The following is a 14,654-nucleotide window of genomic DNA, read 5'->3' as shown; positions in this document are numbered from 1 at the left end:
GAGGCCCGGCAGCGGGGAGGGGGGGAACGAGGCCTGCGGCCCCCAGCCCCCCTCCCCTCCACTCGGTGGCGGCCGGGGGGGCGCGGCCCGGGCCCTTCCGAGAGGTTCCCGTGGCTGTGGGGGGGGGCACCGGGCCCTCCCCTCCCCTCCCCGCCCGTGTCCTACCGGGGGGCGGCGGCGCTGCCCCGGGCCCCGCCGTAGAGGAGCCCGGGTGGGGGCGGCGGCCCGGCCCTGCCCTGCCCTGCCGCCATCTCCCGTTGCCTGGGGGGGGGGAATGGGGTGCGCGGGGCTGCGGGCACCGGGATCCGCGTCCCGCTGACGGTGCCCGTGTCCCGGTGCTCGGGGGGGGGGGCACCGGCCGGTTCTGCGTTGTGTGAGCCCAGCCAGAGCCCGAGGGGGACACGCATCATGTGCCAGGCGGAATCGCGGTGCTTGAAGGATGCCCCTGGGAGGTCTCGGTAGGCACCGAAGGCCTCAAACTTTGGTCGGCGTGAGAAGCGAGGGCGGTGGGATTGTTCCCGAAAGCTCCTTCAAGGAAACGTGCTTCCAGCTGCCCAACGGCTGAACACCCCCCGCTGCCACCGCTGTGCCCGTGCGTGGAAGGTGAGGCCGGCCGGGCAGAAACGCTGCCGGTGACTGCGCGCTGCTGGTGATGGAAAGCCACGAGAGGGACTTGGCGCTCGTCTGGTTTCATGCGGTGGCCTGAAGTCCCGGAGGATGACCTAGCACTTCGCTCGACAAACTGGGCCAAGTTCAAGGCCAGGGTGACTTGAAAGAACCCTAGTGGTGGGACCAGGTCGGGAGCGAAGCGTGTCCCAACCTGAGCGTGTCTGGTCACAGAGAAATTCTTTTTAAGAGACCTTGCGTTACTGGAGCAGGCCTGGATCTTTTAGCATCCACTTGAGCTGGAAGCAGCTCGTAGTTCTTGTTTTGTTGTTTTTTTTTTATTCATGTTTGTACAATCTTCTGGATCTTTTTTTTCAAGAAGGAGTAAAAGGGAGTGTTGGAAACTCACAAGCAGGATTAAAACCCTGAGCGCTTAAGGAAGGGCGGGTGAAGGAACTTAATCCAGGATGGATATGCAGGAGCCGCAGCAGCTGGGTATGTTCGCCGAGAGCGAGCTGATGTCCGTGGGGATGGACACCTTCATCCACCGCATCGACTCCACCGAGGTCATCTATCAGCCGCGGCGGAAGAGGGCCAAGCTCATCGGCAAGTACCTGATGGGAGACTTGCTGGGAGAAGGCTCCTACGGCAAAGTCAAGGAGATGCTGGACTCTGAAACCCTCTGCAGGAGAGCCGTGAAAATCCTGAAGAAGAAGAAGCTACGCAGGATCCCCAACGGGGAGGCAAATGTGAAAAAGTGAGTAAACGTTCCTGGGGGCTGGGGGTGGACCTTTGCTGTTGTTTTCCAGCTGGAGTTCGGTCGTTTTAGTCAACCACACGGCTCTGAGTTGTGGGAATGCCCCCAAAGTTGTGGGGATTCAGCAAACTCCACCACTGAGTAGCCACGGGGCTGAGGGCGCTCCTAAACTGCCCCATGCCCAGAGCAGGGACAGGGAGCCTGGCCTCAAGGGCAAGGGGGCAGCTCTGCTGTGAACAGGCAGCACGTAACGTGTCTTTTTTTTTATGGTATTGCTGCTGAGAAAGGATTCCTGTTTGGGTCCCATGTCAGAGGAGTGAACGGTGCTGCTTTTAGCTGGGTGGGTGCACAAGGAGCCTGCACCAGCACCAAGCGGTGTTTGGGCTCCTGGGGGTGGCCGTTGGCACTGCCACCCCTGTGGGAAGTGCCCGGGACGTGATCCCGGTGGGCGCAGGGAGCTGTGGATTTCTTCCTGGTTCCACTCCTGACCTAATGGGTTTAGGAAGCAACTCCAGGCTCTTCTCAGTCGCTTTTTGCAGCTGTAAAACGGGGACAAGGGTTGTCAACCTCTCCTCGCTGACTCAAGATCCGTGCTTGGAAGGCTCTCCAAGTGCCAGCTCCGTCCCGATTAGTCAGGGCACGAGCAATTAAAACAGGCTGGGGAGCAGCCTGGCGTTAGCTCCGCTCAGGACTCTTACACAAAACTTTCTCTTTCGGCCTCGCGGCCGGCTGCACTCCCCACGGCGAGCTGTTCGCTGCGGCCCTGCGAGATAAGCGGCTCTCTGCTGCCCAGGGGAGCCTCCTGCAGCCCAAACAAGCCTCTCGCAGGGGTTATCTCGCGGTGGGAGGGAGATCTGGGGCTGTTACGGCCTCAGCTGCGACGTGCCGAGCCTGGAGCCGTGACCCAGCAGCGTCTTGTTTCTGTTTCTGGGGCTGGGTTGAGTTTCTGAGCCCAGCTGGGAGATATTTCACGTCCTGTACCGGGCCCGCTGGCTCTCGGGGCCCTCCTCTAACCTTCAGTGCCAGGCGTGGGGACAGGGCAGCCGCAGGGCCTGGTGCTGGGCCCTCCCCGGGCTGGCACAGGGTCAGGCTAGGAGTAAACTGCTGGTTAATGAGTAACAACAAGGTTCTCGTCTCTCTGGGCGCCCCGTCCCACCCTGCCCCCTTCTCTGGTGTCAGCGTGGCTGCGGAAGGGGAGCTTGCTGCCTTCCTACTGCAACCCTAAACTCCTCTCCCTCCTGGTGGGAAAGGCCCTGCCAAATAACAGGGGAGCTTCCTGTTATCAGAGCCCCGGTAATGCTCCCGAGTCCCGAGGTGCACCCTGCAGAGGCTTTATTTATGCCCGCAGCCTGGGAACGTCTCGTTTGGCTTCGTTAAGGCCGCTTGTTAAAGCAGACGAGCCGGGCGCTGCTTTGCTGGGGATGTTTTTCTGGCTCAGCCGCCCTTGCTCCAAAACACGGCGCCGGATCCTAAACGTTGCCTCCCAACGAGGGCTTGCTTCAGCTCGAGTGCCTATTTTGGTCACCCTGTCCTTCTCTCTCTGCCCACCTCCCCGTTTGCTTTATCTTCGTGCTCAGCCGTGAACTTTTTCAGGACAAAACGCCTCATTTTGGCTGAGGCCAGGACCACGCAACTCCAACCTTCCCGGCTCTGTGGGAGCTGCTCCCACGGGCTGCAGGGAGGCAGCGAGGGGCTCACACCCTCAGCTCCTGCTCCTGGTGCAGGTTCCCGATGAGGAGCTGCTGCCTGTGTTGGTGCCACACACCCCCAGCCCTCCCCAGGCCCTTACCTGCACACGGCGGTGCCGCTCGGGACGAGATCTTCACAACCAGCCCCCCCTCAGCTGCTGCCCCTTGAGGTCAGAAATCTCTTCCTCTGCCCCCAGAGCCAGGCTCCTGCTCTCCCCGTGCCCGTGGGTGTTTGTGAGCAGTCTCATCCAGCGCAGGGCTCAGGCAGCTGCACTCGGGGTGAGTTAAAGAGTTGGGAGAGAGACTCTAAGGACGCGTTTTCTGTGCCGTAGGACCCCTGAGGGAGTTATCAGCCTGCTCGCCAGGGCTAACGTCTTCCCGCAGAGCTACACACGTGGTAGTGCCCCGGCAGAGGGGCTGAGCGCTTCAGGGGGGTTCTCAGCTCGGTGCCTGTCTGCTGGGAGCCGCTGCCTGGTGTTTGTCCCAAAATTCCTCCTCGTGCAGCTCTGACTGCGGGGATGGAGCCGGTCCTGACCCCAGCCTGATCTCTGGCCTTGGTTTGCTGCCCGTGCAGCTTCCTGCCCCCTGTGTGCCCGGCAGAGACGCGCTGCAGGGACAGCTCTGGGACCCAGGGGTCGGCTGGGCTGCATTTGGGATTTCTGGTGTGGGTGCTGAGGGTTCAAACCTGAGACCCCTGTCCCTAAATCACCGCGGGGGATCCTCGTGCGCCCTCGGTTACTGCAGAGAGCTGGGGGCAGGTCGGTCAGCCAGGTGGGTCCTGCTGCCCCCAGTTAGCCCAGGAGGGGTTTAGTGGGACCGGCAAGAAGACGACAGGAAATTTGGAAGGCTTTGTCTCCAGCAGCACAAGTTTAATAAAGCCGTGCGCTAATAGCCTCCCATTTTAATTAAGTGTTTGGGACTTTCTGAGCGTGTCCCAAGTGCCTTGTTCGGTACTTACCGCGCTCGGCGATTACTCAGGTTTGAATCTCTGCTCATTACAGCTCCTCGGGGGCCTTGGCTGTGCGGCAGCCCCGCGATCAGACACCTCACAGGGCTCTGCACATGGGAGCCGGGCAGAGGACCCGGTGCCCGCGGGGATGGTCCTGAGTGGATTCCTGGGGCCGCGGGGCTCTCAGCTGCACGGGGTCCTGCAGGGTTCAAGGTGCTGCTTTGAAAGCTGCGACCTGTAAAGGGGCAGGGGGGCTGGGCTGTCGGGCACCCCGGGGGTGCCTCCTGTGCCCTGCCAGGGGAAGCTGCTTTTGGGCGGAGGAGTTGGAGGGGAAAGCCGTTCACCGAGCAGACCAGAAGTAAGTTAATCTGCTTTGTGGGGTTTCGAGGACACTAATTTGTAATTAACGCTCGCTTCGGCTGCGCGGGATTACAAAATCAATCTGAGTAACTACATAAAGCAGCAGCTGGGTTGCGTAAAGACCGAGCGGGTGATTCTCCGGGCCCTTGTAGCAATTAGCAGGAGCGGTGCCGGCGGATTTAGGGCACGTGCCAGGGCTGGCGTGCAGCGTGGCACCGATCCCTGCGCGGTGCCACCAGCTCCTGGGCCCTGCAAGTGGGGCTCGAGGGGGGCACAGCTGCCTGTGGACAAGTAAAGGAGCGTTTGGGATGGGGGTGAGCGTTTCCCTGGCTGGGATTTGTGCTGCAGGCCCTCAGCCCTGGCCTGGTTTGGCCTGGAGGTAATATGGGAAAGATCCAGCATCACCTGCAGCCAAACCCTACAAGCCTGGGCCTGCGGAGGACCCACGGGAGTCTGAGGAAGGGGCTGGGATGTGATCTCAGGGGTGAGGATCCTTCCTGAGACCCTGCCCTCACTGGAGTGGTCCAGGAAAGAGCATCCCCTTTCCTTGGCACCCCCAGAGCCGTGTGGGACAGGCAGGGGGCTTTGTTAGGGACAAAAAAAAAAAGAGCTGCTGGGCCTGGATGTGTCCGGGTGAGCCTGGGTCTGACAGCTCCCCCCTAAGGGACCTGGCAGTTCTCCCTTCCCCTCTGCTGGGGACAGCTCCGCTCCAAAAAGCTGTGCAGTGTCTGAGGAGCGACAGGGAAAGGAGGCCTCCTGGTGTTAACTGGGGAGGGGGAAGGCAATGCAGGCACCTCCTGGCGAGGTGAGGCCCGCGTTGCCTGGCGTGGCGAAGGCTGGGAGCAGAGCTGGAGGTGACTGGTGTGTGGCTGCCTCCATTCCTCGGGCGCTTCAGAATGCGAGAGGAGCTAAAAATAGGAGTCCTGCCCTCCGCCCAGTGGGCTGCCTGGCCTCTGCCCCGGAGGTGGGTGGCATTTGGGCTGGGAGGCTCCCAGCGCCGCCCCCGGCCTCCTCCTGGAAACGGGCACCGCGGAAATACCGACGGTTATTTTTCTCTGAAAGGTGGAAGGAGTCCGTGTGGTGTTTCCAAGCTGTGTTACAGGCAACGAGCTGCTGGGATGGGTGGTTTGAAGCTCCCCGGTGTTGGGAGCTTTCTCTTCGCAGCAGAGTAACCCTCCCGGGGTGTCCCTGCTCGCTGCTGGCCTGCCCCGAGGCCTCGGCCGCCCCCCTCGTTATTCACAAAGTTCTCAGAGCCACGCCGGTGCTGGCTGAGGTTTCCATGCTAATTTAATCCACTTCAGCCTTTTGGTCATTCCTATAATTAGAGCAGTTGCATCACTTTGCAAATCTGTCTGCCATTTCAACTCACCACCCCGCGGAGCTCTGCCTCGCCACCCCGCCTTTCCGTGCAGGTGCCCCAATTTTTAAAACCCCGTGTGATACAGGAGGAGCGCCGGGGCCGACCTTTGGCAGCGAGACAATACCACACTGCTCAGGAGTTCCTAAAAGATCTTTTTTTAAAAAACAAACTGCTCATGTTCCTGCACTTTATGAGCTCTCTGAAGGAGCAGCTGCTGCTTTGACCAGACACGAGGCGTCCCCACGCCGCTGTGCTGGAGCCGAGGGGCGAGGGTGTGCCGTGGGCTCGGGCAGAGGCTGCCCCTTCTGAAGCTGTGCTCCCAGTTCCTTCTAATTCTGCTTCCAAGAGCCCCAGCTGCTGGGACGCAGCCAGGCTTCTCCAAGCTGCTCCCCAGGTGGCAGGAGGGAAGCGCGAAAGGAGCCTGCGAGCAGCTCAGCGCCAGCCCGCAGCCGAGCGGCAGCGAAGCGTCTGCGCCTCCCAGCCCCGCGGAGCAGAACCACCCCGACCTGACCGGCCTGATCCTCCTGTTCCTCCTCTTCGCAGCCGGCCGGCAGGATTTTGCAGGCTGAGTTTAATGTAAAAAGATACTGAAATGTGGTGGTTTGGGGCCGAGTGCAAGATCTCGAGAGACAAAGATCGAGGCGGCTGATAGGAGAGCCACCCGAGGGCCCGTTTCGTGGCAAAGTTCCCTTTGCGTCTGCTCAGCCTCGTACACGCTGAGCACAAAAAAAGGATTCAATTTAAATCTTTGAGCAGTTCGGTCGAGTTAGAACTTGGAAGAAGGCGCTGTTCCTGTCTTTGTTCCCAAGTTCACGGCGTGGTGCTGCTGAGCACAGCGGGCTCCTGCTGCCACCCCTCGCTCCTCTGCTGGGTGTATCCCAGCTGGGATCCCTGTCCAGGGAAAACCGAGGGGCTGTGTAGTGTTAACTGGAAGGGTTCTTGGTTTATTCCTGGGCAGTGCCCAGTGAGTATCTTTGTGGGCTAACCATGGGCTAATGAATTCAGGAACGCACAAGACCTGTCAGGCAGCGTGTGCAGGTAACCTTAGGAGAAGCAGCCGGGGCTAATGCAGTTTGAGGTGTAAAAATCCATTAGAAAATGTTCGCTGCGTTCCATAGTAAGGAAATAGCCTTCTAAATTTAATGTTTTTCCCCTTTCTTTTCCTGCAGGGAAATTCAGCTCCTGCGACGATTACGGCACAAAAACGTTATCCAGTTGGTAGATGTATTATACAACGAAGAGAAGCAGAAAATATATCCTTTTCAACACAGTGCTGGAAGGTTTGAATTCTTGTCGTTTTCTGCTGCAGTGCTGAATCATTTTAGTTCTGCTTTTAAGGCCCTGCTGAATGTTTCTTAAGCTTAAAATTACTTCCCCTAGTATTAAACGTATCGCATGGCTGGAATACTTTCCACTAAGTGTGCTTTCTTAAGTTTCCCAGCTTCTCAGTTGGGAAATAAAAATATTGTCCCCAGATTACGTCTGTGGGGCTGGAGCAGGGGGGAACCACCACTGAAATCCTGTGCTTCGTTGTGTGACCTTCAGCAGCTCGGAGATGAAAATAAAGCCGCGGATCTGTCCCGCTGAGCCTCCTGTCCTGGCTGGCGCTGTATGGCAGTGCTTCCTTTCCCTGAAGATGGCTCTGTTTTGATTGAGGCTATGTGAAATCAATTCCTGTAACGTTTTTTCCTTTAGGTTCTTGGCAATGGTTTAGGCATTCTTATTCTTTCCCTCAAAAGAAAGGGGAGGGGAGGGAAATCACTTGTTCTCTGGCACACGGCTGCCTGCAGCTCGCTCCCTTCGTGCGGAGGGGCTGCGCGCTCCAGCAGCGTGCCTCCTCCACGGGCAGTTGGAGCACTCTGCTGCCAGGCAGCCCCACCAAGATAGACGAGCTCCAGAGCCTCCTGCTGTGTTCTTCGTGCGAAGGTCTCTCGTGGTACTGCTGGGAGAGACAGGAAGCTTGTGGTAGCTGTGAGAGAGAGGAAGCACGCTGCTCCTGTGCACGGTGCAGAGACAGAACCCCAGGTCTGGAAGCTAAGCTGGGGCTTGAGATCTGGATGCATTGCTCGGACTGCAACGTGTGACTGCAGCACGCGGTCCTGCAAGTATTCTGAGCCCCCCTCTGCTGTACGCTGTGCCTCGAGGTGCGGGTGGGCAGCTGGGTGCTTCTGGGGAGCACCCTTTGGCTTGGGCCAGCTCCTGAGCTCCCTGAGCTGATCTGTTGTAGCGCCTTATAAATAGCCACTTTTATTTTTGGCAGTGTTTTCTAAATACTGCCTTCCAATTACAGTACTTCAGAAAACGGGTAACTTAATTGTGTGCTTTAATTAGATCAAATGCTCTGCCACCAAATCATTGATATGAAAAGCATGACAACTTTCACTTGTGTTTTGTGGCCTTAACAGACTGAAGGGACTGTAATTCAATTACTGCCTGTAGAAAGATAGCATTTAATTAATAGGAAGCTGGGATGCTGAAGGAGAGGCGTGTTGAAAAAGAGCCCGAGAGAGACCTCGTGTGTTGGTAACAGGTGATGACAACCCGAAGTGGTCATTCAGAAATGGGTTTTGGCCTCTCTGAGCCCGTGGGGATCTTTCTTACTTTACTAACAGATGTGTTTGAAAAGGAACTAGTTGGTTTTTTGTAGTTTTTATAGGCTGACTTCTGTTTTTTATCTGCTTCTGCACCTCTTTATTCTGGCAGTAACTGGAGAAATTGGGGTTGGGAGAGGGAATTTGTCCATGATTGTGCTTTAACCTCTCTCCAGCTCCTTGTTGGCACTGGCAGTGCCTGTGCAGCATGTTTTCGGATGCAGCAGTACAAGCACTTGTGCAGCTGCGTGGCAAATGGGTTTGGGAGCAGATCCAGCTGAACGGTAACTTTCCCTTTCATTAGGCTGTTCTCTGCAGGTCAGTTCCCTTCCTCGTTTTGCTGTGTAGTCGTGCAAACGCTTGGAGTGGTGCCTTGCAGGAAGCTGTGCAAGGCAACATCCCTCCCCTGTACCTCACTCAACTTCTAATTGTCGCTTCCTTCCCTGTTACTCATTAAAAATAAGTCTTAATGTCCAGGATGAACATTACAGGCCCAGTTTCAAATGCTTCAGAAGGGAGGGTTGTGTTTTCACCTGCGTTTTCTGTTGCTGATAAACGTGGCTGAAGCCTGCAGTCCTGTACTTATTCGGCAGACAGTGTTTTAACAAGTCGAGTCAAAGCCTTCAACGATCTTTTTGTTAATAGGAAAGCTGCGATGACTGGATTAAAAATATCAACTACCTTTAGTATTTAATGGGCTGCTCTGCTGACCTGCTGTGGCTGGGAATGCGGAGCTGGTGATGAATGGAGAGCTAATCCAGGCAGAAAATAAACCCAGTTCAATAAGCAGCATCCCAGCTGGCACCCTCCCTCGACAGCTTCTGTTACCAGTGTGTGCAGCGTGCGTGGGAGCAGAACCCTATTGATTAGCAGAGATGAGAGCTTCAGTCGTCTCGGGGCACTGGTAACAGATCTGCTCCAGCCTGGAAGTTCGTGCTGTAATCTGGCTGACCGGCCAGAGGTGGATTGGTCACAAAAGAAGGGGTGAAAAACCAGCCTGGCAGTTAACGAGACCAAAATCAGGTCGTTCTTTGTAGATGAGAACGAGAGCTGGCTTTGGCTTCCCAACAGCTACCCTACGAAATCTCAAATTAGTGTTGTTTTCGTGAATTTGGGAGCGCTGCTCTCTCACGTCACTGCCATACGAGTAGCCCGTAGCTTTCTTCCACGGCAAGGAATGATAGGAATGAAACCTGGGCTCCTCCTGCTGCTCTTGTGTCTGCTGATTTGCAGGTGGCATCGTGCCCATCACAAAGTCTTGCAGTACTTCAGCATCCCTCTGAAGAGCAGCTCGTATGGGGGGCGTAGTGCTAAATCAGTGAGTCTGGGCAGTGTTTTGAGCTCTGGGATGGAATCTTCTATACAAGGGCACCAGCCTTTAGCCCAGATCCCACTTAAAATGCAGGCCATCTCTTCAGCCTCTCTTGCCTCAAGAGTTAAGGCAGTATCTTGGGAGATAAGCAACTTATTTTAGGCTTAGGTTAAGAAGGCAGCTGCCAGGAATAATTAGTGACCAACCAAGAGCTTTGTGTTGCTGGAGAAGGGGCTGCCCCACAGCCCTGCTTCGCTCTGCTCTTCACCTCGGAGGTGCACTCCCTTGACAAAGCCAGCAGATGTCTCAGGGTCTGTTCCTGAGCCCCTCTGAGCTCTGCCTTTAAAAGCCCTGGGAGAGGAGGGGAGCAGAGGCAGTTCCTGCTCCAGGCGGTTGTGTCGTTTCCTTTGTTTGGCCCCAACATTAAAACTTGAGGAGATGAAAAAAGGAATGTGCTGGAAGGGAATAAATACTAAGAAGTGCCACCAGCTCTTGGCACTTGATTGTAATTTTTTTTTTTTTGTCCATATGGTTTCAAAAAAAGCTTCCCAGCTGTCCAGGGATCCTTTTCCTACTACACGGCTGTGGGGATGGGGTAAGCAGGAGCTGTTAGGTGGTGCCTACAGGAAAGGAAGAACAGCCTCTGGGGGAGGGCACGAGAGCTCACTTCTGCCAGCTGTGGAACAGCCAGGGGCTGGGGAGAATGCTGCAGCCTGCAGCTCTTCTGCTGGGGGGTTAACTTTTTGTTTTTTCAGCCACTTCAGAGAATTGCCTGACTTGTGTCATGTTTATAAGGCACAGCTCAGGCCCTGCTTCTGAAGTGTGTGTGCACCAGGTACCGGCAGCTCCCCAGCTGCAGTCCTCGCGCAGCCTTTGCCTGGGAAGTATTTAACCTTGAAGCTTCCTTAACTCTGCCTTCACGTATATGGTGATGGAGTACTGTGTGTGTGGGATGCAGGAGATGCTGGACAGTGTCCCAGAAAAGAGGTTTCCAGTTTTTCAGGCTCATGGGTAAGTGCAGTTTTGTTCCTTAGCCTGCATCAGCCTCTCCTTGCTGCTATCTCTTGAACTCAGGAACGTGTTCCACTCTCCATTAGACTGCTGTCTGCACTTTAAAGTCAAACTAACTTTGTTTAATAACTACATCTTTTACATCCATGGGGATAAAAACCAAAAAAAAGAATAATGAAACGCTGCCAGGGAGAACCCTTTGGTTCTGGGAAGAAAAAGCATCTTGCTATTGAATCTTCTGTTGCTTTTGTTTTGTTTTGCTGCAAGAGATGCACAGCAGCCTTCCCTGGCCTTTACTGTAGCTGTCCTTCAGCTAAGATGGGTGCGGTGGGGGATTCTGTGAGGATTTGGCCTATCTAAATGGGGCAAGCTGAACAGTTCAGCGTCAGGAAAAAAGGTTAAAGGTCTTTGGGTTAAGAATTGGCAACATCCAGCATGATCTCTGAGCTTGTTTAGTTAGGCTAATCTGAAGCCCATTTTAGCATGCAAGTAAAGGAACCTTAAAGTTCTGGAAATGGATATAGGAAGGAGGTTATATAAATATCTATATCTACATAAAATCAGTGCAGACCAGCAAGTTTGTAGTCACTATTTTCATGTTCTTAAATGGTGTCTGAGATCATAGAGGGTCTAAGTGAGCGATCAATGCGTTCAGATGGGTATTGTTTCCTGGATATTATGAGATAAAAAGTGAATGAACAATTGTCGATGCACAATGCTGCTTACATTGCAGTAATGCCATGCTAACAGTCTCTGACCATCTGTTACCTTTGCCCAGCCAGTAACAGAAACATAAACCTTCTGCCAACTGAAGGAAACCTCTTTTTCCCCATCCTGTAGCAGAGACAGCTAAGCCACTGAAAGAGCATCTTTTGCTAGCTTAATTTAGCCTAGGCCAGGTCAGGTGTCAGAATTAACTGGCCCGTTTGTGCCTCGTGGTGCCCACACTTTGAAAATGCACGGACTTGTGAGGAGAGCCTCAGCAGAGCCTGAGCTGGTTAACGCACTGGTGCGGAGCTCTGGCAGGTGACTTCTGCCTGCCTGTAAAAGTTCTTTTTTAACACACAACACCTCACTCTCAAGTTCCTCAGCATCAAGTGTTCGTGTACCTACCTTTATCCAATAACATTAGTCTTTGCTTTAAGCATTATTGGTAATTCACAGTCTTAGTCTCTGGAAGTGCTTGACTTTTTTCTTTTTTTCTTTAATAATTTCCGCAGGTACTTTTGTCAGCTTATAGACGGCTTAGAATACTTGCACAGCCAAGGGATTGTCCACAAGGATATAAAACCGGGGAACCTCCTGCTAACAACCAACGGGACACTGAAAATATCTGATTTAGGCGTAGCAGAGGTATGTGAGAACCGCAGTGAAGTCAGGAGTGTGGGAAGCACAACTTTCTAGATTCAGGTCACCTTTGTGGTATCCATTGATTTATTGTGTGTTTAGGCTTCTGTTCTGTTACACTTGCAGAGTTCTCTAGAGTGACTCTGCTGAATCTTTATTGTAACTCTCACAACGTTGTTATTTCGCTGCGGGTAACAGCACAAAACTTCCATCCAGGAGGCTCATAGGCAAAGACATCAATTTTAGACAACCCTGAAGTCTGGTGACAAGTTACATCCCCTTGCACTTAACTGTATACCAAGAGTGCCTCAGCTACGTAGGAATAGCTAAGGAAGCATCACCAGTGGCATGCAATTGTTATAGTAGCACGTTCTCGTGATGTGTAAGTAGATGTTCAGTAGCAGAGTGTTCCCTGTGTGTGAAATGTTCTACCAGTTACGGTTCGTGTGCCTTGGAATCTGAAACTAATGGCTCTCTTCTGCTGCAGGCATTGCATCCGTTTGCAGAGGATGACACGTGCAGAACGAGCCAAGGGTCGCCAGCATTCCAGCCACCAGAAATCGCCAATGGCCTTGATACCTTTTCAGGCTTTAAAGTAGACATCTGGTCCGCAGGGGTCACGCTGTAAGTGCCTGTGCAGCATCCAGGAGTCGCAGTAAATTGCAAGCCTCCAAACAGCTCGGTCTTGTGCAACCTGCTGTCGTCACTGCTCTTCTGCATGGTGTTGGGGAGTGGGTGTATGCGGTGTGGCCCTTCCTTTGGGGAGCAGACACCCATCCAAAGTGCTTGCAGTTCTGAATAAAGCAATCTCCACTCTGAGTAAGTCTCTGCCAGCCACTTCTCGGCATCTGAGATACGCAGCGACTATAATAATAGAAACCACAAAGCGCTGGTATCTCTAGTATTTATTTTTAAAAGTTTCTTCCGTCCCAGCCTGTCAGGGAGATGTCTTAGTGGTTTTGACTCATGTGAATGAAGAGGCTGCGATAAAGGAAGACAAAGTTAGAAGAAGCATTCCAAATATTCATCCTTTAGTTTACTCTTGTCTGCTCTTGATTTACCTAGCCACGTAAGAATTAAGTTCCTGTTCTGTGTGCTTCTTCTCACACAGCTTCTCCTTCTTTACAGATACAACATTACAACGGGTCTATACCCCTTCGAAGGGGACAATATATATAAGTTATTCGAAAACATCGGGAAAGGCGACTTCACAATTCCAGAGGATTGTGGTCCTCCACTCTCAGACTTATTGAGAGGTGAGTCTCTCAGCTGACTCTAAGAGGAATGGGTAAAACGTGGAGTGCTCAGCTTGTAGACACCAGGGGAGAGCTTCATTCCAAGTATCCTGTGACAGCATGGGATCCTATTAGGAAGGAGGTAGGATTATTTATCTTAGGGTAAGACTCTGGAAGGTCTCGAGCACTGGCACTTTCCTGAGATATGCAAAACCCTCGATGGGTTGCAGTTGTTGCAGACACTACTCCATAAGCAGTTGGTTCTTGCATTATTTTTCTCCTGCTCTCAGCAGCTTTTAAACCTGAAGACGAAGCCCACGAGGTTAAATTTAAAATGGCAAGTGAGAACACTCGATTAAATTCCTTGCCCAAGCTTTCTGTAACAAGAAATACTGAGTACTCAGGTTCTGCTGTCCTTCCTCATCAGCCTCTACCCTCAGTGTGCTTTAGTCCCAGTTGTCTCATCCCTTCCCCTAAATTTCCAGCAGTGAGGGTGGTGGAGCAGAGTGGCTGGTGCCCCTTCTCATAACAGACCTGTGGCAGAAACGGGAACAGCACCTTTTGGGTGGAAGAAAGGGGTGGGTTTTTGTGCTTTTGTTCTAGTCACTTGTTGAAATAGTTTCAGGTTCAGCGTTGAGCAGTCTCTCAGCTTCTTTTAAAAGCTGAATGCTTCAAGCAGCAGTTGTGCTGTGTTTAGCAGCCAGCTTGGTGCCTGGTTGGCAGCACTTGGGCGAGCTTCTAGCACATGGGAGATCCCAATCGGAGCTCCTGCTGCCTCTCTAAAGCAGTCAGGTGCAGGGATGCTCCCAGCCCTCAGCGTGGGCTTGCTCCCTTCCCTTTGTCCTCAGCTGTTTGAGACCTGCCTTCAAACATGAAATGAGGCCGCCTCGTTTCAAGTTTATTTTTCTGGTTCTCGTGCTAGGCGAGCAGTTCGGGGTAAGCGTGGGCGAAGGGCTATGGGGCACCGTGAGGAAACTGAGTCAGCTCTGCTTCCTCCTGTCCGTCAGCAGTGTCATCAGGTCTGCTCGGAACACGGCTGTTTGCTGCTCCACGGGGGCTGTGTGCTGCGCTGCGTCCTCTGCAGGGAGACGGCGCTCTCGTGCTTTGTGGCTAGCCAAAAGGTTCAGAGTTTCGAGGCATTTATGACTGCACTTTCCCCTACAAGTAGCACCTGCTGTGGGGCTGCGAGGGGCTGCAGCCCGGACCCGCAGAGCCCTGTCCTGCAGCGCTGTGTGCCGGGCTGTGGCAGCAGGTGGTGCTGTCTGTCCGTCTGCCTGCTGCCGACGGGCTGCGGGGGCTCCTCTCCAGCCCCCCACCTCCCAGGGGGTGGCAGACCCCCTGCAAGCCTCGTCCTGTGAGGCTGTCTTAGCTTCTCCTGCCCCGCAGCGTTATGAAATGTCTCCTTTCCAGGTGTTCCAAGGAGCAGTACCCAGCCCCA

At 54.0% G+C, this 14,654-nt stretch overlaps 1 protein-coding gene across 1 annotated transcript in view; it reads left to right on the top strand.

Moving 5' to 3' along the window:
• Positions 1-309: 309 nt before the first annotated feature.
• Positions 310-14,654, top strand: part of STK11 (serine/threonine kinase 11) — a 35,233-nt gene continuing 20,888 nt past the window's right edge. Inside the window, exons 1-6 of the mRNA XM_082780177.1 lie at positions 310-1,363; positions 6,890-6,973; positions 10,545-10,634; positions 11,855-11,987; positions 12,469-12,605; positions 13,110-13,237. Of these exons, the coding sequence (XP_082636303.1) occupies positions 1,074-1,363; positions 6,890-6,973; positions 10,545-10,634; positions 11,855-11,987; positions 12,469-12,605; positions 13,110-13,237 (862 nt within the window). The 5' untranslated portion in view covers positions 310-1,073. The remainder of the gene's footprint in view (positions 1,364-6,889; positions 6,974-10,544; positions 10,635-11,854; positions 11,988-12,468; positions 12,606-13,109; positions 13,238-14,654) is intronic.

The sequence above is a fragment of the Aythya marila genome, assembly GCF_965140915.1.
Source record: "Aythya marila genome assembly, chromosome: 27".
Lineage (NCBI taxonomy): Eukaryota > Metazoa > Chordata > Aves > Anseriformes > Anatidae > Aythya > Aythya marila.
This window is presented reverse-complemented; position numbering and strand designations above follow the sequence as displayed.